Consider the following 5,474-nt stretch of genomic DNA (forward strand, 5'->3'; position numbering starts at 1 on the left):
TGACAACATCGGACATTGGATGGATGTTGATCCAAAGTCCTTCGTGCGTGGAGCCCTAGTCACGTCAGCCATCGTGCCGCCGCGATCTCTTGCTCACAAGCACCAGGATCTTAAGCTACAACTTAAGCTTAGATCGAGTCTCCAACCTGAGGCTCTGATACCAATTCAAATCTCTTACAAACACAAGAGTTTATAAGAACAAATTTTCTTATTAGCTTTAGAAACTACTCAAAACTAAAGCTCTCAATATGTTTCTCTTAGATCATGTGGAACACCTCTCCATTAGACCTATATTTATATGAAAGACAATTCTATTTAATATGTGGGATATAGAAAACACAAACCTAACCTAAATAGAAACTTCCTTTTCCTATTTTTAGGTTTCCTTATTGTGTTTATCTTAACATATTAAACATCTAATAATATGTTAAGTTTCCACGAGCTTGGAATTATCCAACAAGGGATTGGTCAAGATTTGGCTGATAAAGAGACGGAAAAGATCTTGGTAGTTCACATTATGTCACCTAACGCGGGAGAGTTGATCCATGAGGCGGTTCTGGCGATTAACTATGATGCGTCTAGTGAAGACATTGCTAGAGTCTGTCACGCTCATCCCACCATGAGTGAGGCTATCAAGGAAGCTGCTATGGCTACCTACGACAAGCCCATTCACATGTAGAAGTAGCTCCACAGGTAAAATCAAGGTTTAGTTTTGGTTCTGTTTAGGCCAAATCGAGATCTTAAACCGGAGTTGTTTTGGTTATATTTGGTTTGGTTTTATATTTTGTTTTAAACCTTGATTTTTTTTTTACTTTCTCGTTGATATGGGATGAGCTCAAAGAATATACTTTACCACTCCTTTGTAATAATTTGAAATGCTCAAGTAACCAATTATGGTTCATCGGGTTTGATCGTTGGTTTGCTTGACCCATTTTTAATTGAGTAAACCAAATTCAGTGTGATTTCATTGTTGGTTTTTCTAATATCGGTTCTACTTCCAGATTTAATCATTTGGTTCGGTTATATTTTTTTGCTCCGTTGAACACAAGTTGGGTTCAAATATTACTCTTAGTCTATAAATATACAAAGACACCCTGGAGATTCCGACAATTATGGAGCAACTATGGATTGTTCCAAAAAATTAAAAATTGGAGCAACTATGGAGTAATTGGAGGTTCAGATTATATTAATAATTAATCCCGTTAATTGTGCTCGATATTCTTAAGAAATTCTATTTATGATGATCTTATCTTTGTAGTATAAAAATCGATTAATGGAAAATACAGAATTCTTGTCCAGCTTTCTCTGCTTAATTATTAGATACTTTCTTTCTTGGTCTCATTCTTTAAATTGATTAAACAATTCAATAAAAGAAACAAATCAGGTCAAAGATTATATTTAACCTCGCCAAGATTCTTAATATGACTTAAAACTTTTACCACACCCCTCAAAAGCTGATAAGTTTATATTACAAAGCAATAAAGTACACTCCCCCCATACACATCTAAGAACACGCATAACCATTCTTCTACATAAGAAACATGGTTTTTTCTTGCGTCACAAGAAACATGTTCTCGGTTCTTCATCTTCTCGCCCTCGTTCTCATATCAATCACCCCTTTGTGTTCATCTTATACTCCAAGTGACAAAGTCACAAAAGAATTAGTCGTCCAACTCTGCTCAAAACCGACACTTTACAAAAACTTCTGCATCGCTTGGCTGTTCTCCGACCCAAAAACATTAACCCTCGACTTACACGGTCTTCTCGGTATGGTCATCGAAAAGACCCAAGGGTTTGGGTTCAGGACCATAAAGTTGACGAAAGGTTTAGTGAACACCACAACTGATCCAAATCTCAAGATGATATATGGGTCTTGCTTGACAGATTATGAACAATCCACTAAAGGGATCGAGATAGCAAAAGGATATGCCAGCTCCAAGGTATATTTCTCAGCATTTATGGCGGCTTATAAAGCGATGATGGCTATATCTGATTGTGAAACCTTGATTGAAGCACAGCCAATACCTGCTTATTTTTCGCGTCGCGTTGTGATGTTTGAAAGAATGTGTAGCACTGGTATGGTTTTCTCCAAAGTTTTGAAAGAAGGAAAATAGTATTAAATGTCATAGTGACGAGTGTAACAACTTTAAAAATAAATAATTGCATAAATTCATAGTGTAAATTGCTATGTCTTGCTACTTTGCCAAGAATCAAAATTCTTTCATCTCGTTATTACGTTCAATCTGCTTTGAGAGAGACGAAGAAGTTTGTTATATAAAATATATTCTCTCATTAATCAAATGAACATTTACATGTATATGTATATTGAGCTGTACACTAAACCACTAAGTTAAAAATCTACGTATAAACCGGTAAACCGGGTATGTACATCAATAGGGCCCCTCAAGATGAGCTTTCGGAAATGTTATGAAGGTTCATCTTGGACATAAGATGATTGAACTGATGAGAAAATAGTGGTTTAGTCATTATGTCTGCAACCTGATCAGCCGTACGAACATGGAGAGTCTTGAGTGTACCGCGATCAAGCCGTTCCCGAACAAAATGACAATCATTCTCTATATGCTTAGTTTGTTCATGGAACAATAATGATTAGTAGCAATGGAACAGCGGTGCTATCATAGAACAAGATTGGTGTTGGTGATCGAACCTTCAAATCATTAAGGCGCTTGATCAACTTAACCATTTCTTTCGCAGCTTGAGACAAAGCTTGATATTCTGCTTCAGCGGAATAACAAGAGACTGTGTCATGTTTCTTTGATCGCCATGGGATTAACGAGCCACCAAGAAACATAGACAGGCCTAGCGTTGAACGTCTACTATCACGGCATAAAGACCAATCTGCATCAGCAATGCCCTTCAAAGTCAGGTCCACGTAAGTCGAGTAGAAAAGACCATGTCAAATGGTTCCTTTGAAATATTGTAATACCCGATACACTTCATGAAGATGTGGTAACTTAGGAGCAAATGAGTATTGACAAAGCTTGTTGACAGCATATGAGATATCTGGTCTGGTGATCGTAAGATACATCAACCGTCCTACAAGAGTTCGATACATCTCTGCATTCTCTATAGATGTACCCTCATCAATAAACAATTGAAGATTCGGAACCGTTGGAGTTGATGTAGGCTTGCACCCGAGCATTCCTATAGAAGAAAGAGTCTCCAATGCATATTTTCTCTGACAAATAGAGATTCCTTCACTGCTCCGAGCTATTTACAGACCTAAGAAATACTTAAGAAAGCCAAGATCTCTCAATTTGAACTTCTGAGACAAATCTTGAATTAACTCTTTAGATTTAGATGCACTTGTGCTTGCCACAATTATGTCATCTACATACACCATTACCACAAGAAAATGACCATCATCATACGTCTTCACAAATGCAAACGCAACAAAGCAGCAGAGAATTTAAGGAACCATTGTCTTGAAGCCTGTTTGAGACCATAAATCCATTTATTCAGTCGGAAAACAGAATCTTTAGGCAAAGTGATACATTTTCTCTCTGCAAATTCATTCGGAATCTCCATATAAATTTCTTCATTCAACTCTCCATTTAAAAATGCGTTGGAAATGTTAAGCTGATGAAGAAACCAATTGCGGGAAGCAGCCACTTTTAAAAGAAAACAAACTGTTGTTAGCTTGGCTACTAGAGAGAACGTCTCAGTATAATCCAAGCCCTCTTTCTGTGTAAAACCCTTAGTTACTAAACGGACGTTGCGTCGCTCAAGAGTGCCATCTGCATTGAAGTTTAGTGAGTAAAGGATTTTACAACCAATAGCTTTCTTCACAGCCGGTAAAATCGTCACATCCCATGTCTTAGTATCTTCCATTGCCCCCAAACTCTTTATCAACTGCTTCACACCACTCTTTATCGTTCTTTGCCTCAAAAAATGAATGAGAAATCAGAATCTTGGTGATGTTATTGATGCAAGATAAATGAGAGGAGGAGATTTTGGAATAAGATAACAAAGATAAAATAGGATATGTGAGATTATAATCCATGTTGAAACAATGATAATCCTGTAAATGAGCAGGTTGTTTCCTGGTTCTAGTAGAAATTTGTGGGGAAATGTTAGAAGATGAAGAAATTTCTGGTGAGGGTGTAAAAGGTGATGTACCTGAGGACAAAGATTGTGGTGATGTGAAGAGTTTCAGACCGTCTTCAGATAACAAAGTAGATGGCATGGGAAATATCTCCTCATGAAATATCACATTTCTTGAAATAGAAACCTGATGTGTCTCCAGAACCAACAACTTGTACCCCTTGTATCCATAAGGATAGCCCAAAAAGATGCATGCACTCGACCGTGGTTGAAACTTGTGTCTCTGCTTTGGAGATGTTGAACCATAACCGAGGCAGCCAAAATTCCTTATCTGAGCATACAAAGGCTTTTTTCAAGTGAGAAGTTCATGTGGAGTCTTGTTACCAAGTAGAGGAGAAGGTGTTCGATTGATTACAAAGACTGCAGTCAACACGCAATCACCCCAATAAACCACTGGAAGTAGCGACTAAAACATGAAAGCCCTGGCAACGTTCAGTATATATTGGTGTTTGCGGTCGACTACAGAATTCTGCTCCAGAGTCTCATGACACGAAGGAAACGGTACAATGCCTTTCTCTTGAAAGAATGAAGTAAACTTGAGCTCTGGTGCGTTGTCTGATCGAACAGATTTAACCTTCACATTGTTTTGATTCTATACTTGAGCAACAAATGCAAAAACGACTGTTAAAACTTCATTCTTTGTACACATAAAATAAACCTATGTTTCCCTAAAATGATCATCCACAATTGTCAGAAAATATTTGTTGGACCCAATTTTGGTCAATACCGAAATGGGCCACGATCAAAGGAATGGGCCAAGACAGGCCGAGGCCCACAATGAGAATCGAGCTCGAAGAAGGAGTCGCGGAGGTCGCAGAGATCGCGTAACAAGAAGATGAGATTCCGGATCTGCCACGGGGATCTCGGAGTCGACTTACTATAAAGGAAGGAGAAGACACACGGAAGAGGACACGTTGAAAACTCTAGAGAGAGCTACACATTTACATCGATCTTGTTATCTTCCTACTTTTAGATTATTCCTTTATTGATCTCCTTTGTATCACTCGATTCATTGTATTCGATCCCAGTTATCAATAAAGTCTATCTTCGCCTACCAGAAACTATATAACATCATTGTGTTCTAAAGATATCATTGCTCACATCATTTGTCTTCCCTAAATCAACCCCGATCACTATCAAATACTTTGTGTAGAATTTAGGTTCTACATTTTGGTGCCGTCTGTGGGGAAGATAAACAAAAAACATCTTTGCTAAGAAACCGATCTAAATTTTCCTAAGAGCGACTATGGATCCCAACCAAACTCACTTAACCGCATCGGATCTATCGATCTCGAACTCCTTAGTTCGAGCAAGACGATCACGTCAAGAGAGTTCAACAACCTCGATGA

At 38.1% G+C, this 5,474-nt stretch overlaps 3 protein-coding genes across 3 annotated transcripts in view; 2 read left to right on the top strand and 1 right to left on the bottom strand.

The window, feature by feature from the left end:
• The window catches only part of LOC106292242 (dihydrolipoyl dehydrogenase 2, mitochondrial-like), a 2,176-nt gene extending 1,497 nt beyond the window's left edge, over positions 1-679 (top strand). The window contains exon 2 of the mRNA XM_013727846.1: positions 462-679. Coding sequence (XP_013583300.1) covers positions 462-679 — 218 coding nt within the window. The remainder of the gene's footprint in view (positions 1-461) is intronic.
• An 810-nt stretch (positions 680-1,489) lies between these two features.
• LOC106292243 (pectinesterase inhibitor) lies at positions 1,490-2,114 on the top strand. Its single transcript, XM_013727847.1, has one exon. It carries the CDS (start codon positions 1,542-1,544, stop codon positions 2,112-2,114), a length of 573 nt encoding a protein of 190 aa, XP_013583301.1. The 5' UTR covers positions 1,490-1,541.
• Positions 2,115-2,593: 479 nt separating this feature from the next.
• LOC106292244 (uncharacterized mitochondrial protein AtMg00810-like) lies at positions 2,594-3,852 on the bottom strand. The gene is made up of 4 exons (XM_013727849.1): positions 3,652-3,852; positions 3,244-3,394; positions 2,948-3,165; positions 2,594-2,875 (listed from the first exon to the last, which is right to left on the bottom strand). Exons 1-4 carry the CDS (start codon positions 3,850-3,852, stop codon positions 2,594-2,596), a joined length of 852 nt encoding a protein of 283 aa, XP_013583303.1.
• Between the last annotated feature and the right edge of the window lie 1,622 nt (positions 3,853-5,474).

This window comes from Brassica oleracea, chromosome C5, assembly GCF_000695525.1.
Source record: "Brassica oleracea var. oleracea cultivar TO1000 chromosome C5, BOL, whole genome shotgun sequence".
NCBI classification, from domain to species: domain Eukaryota; kingdom Viridiplantae; phylum Streptophyta; class Magnoliopsida; order Brassicales; family Brassicaceae; genus Brassica; species Brassica oleracea.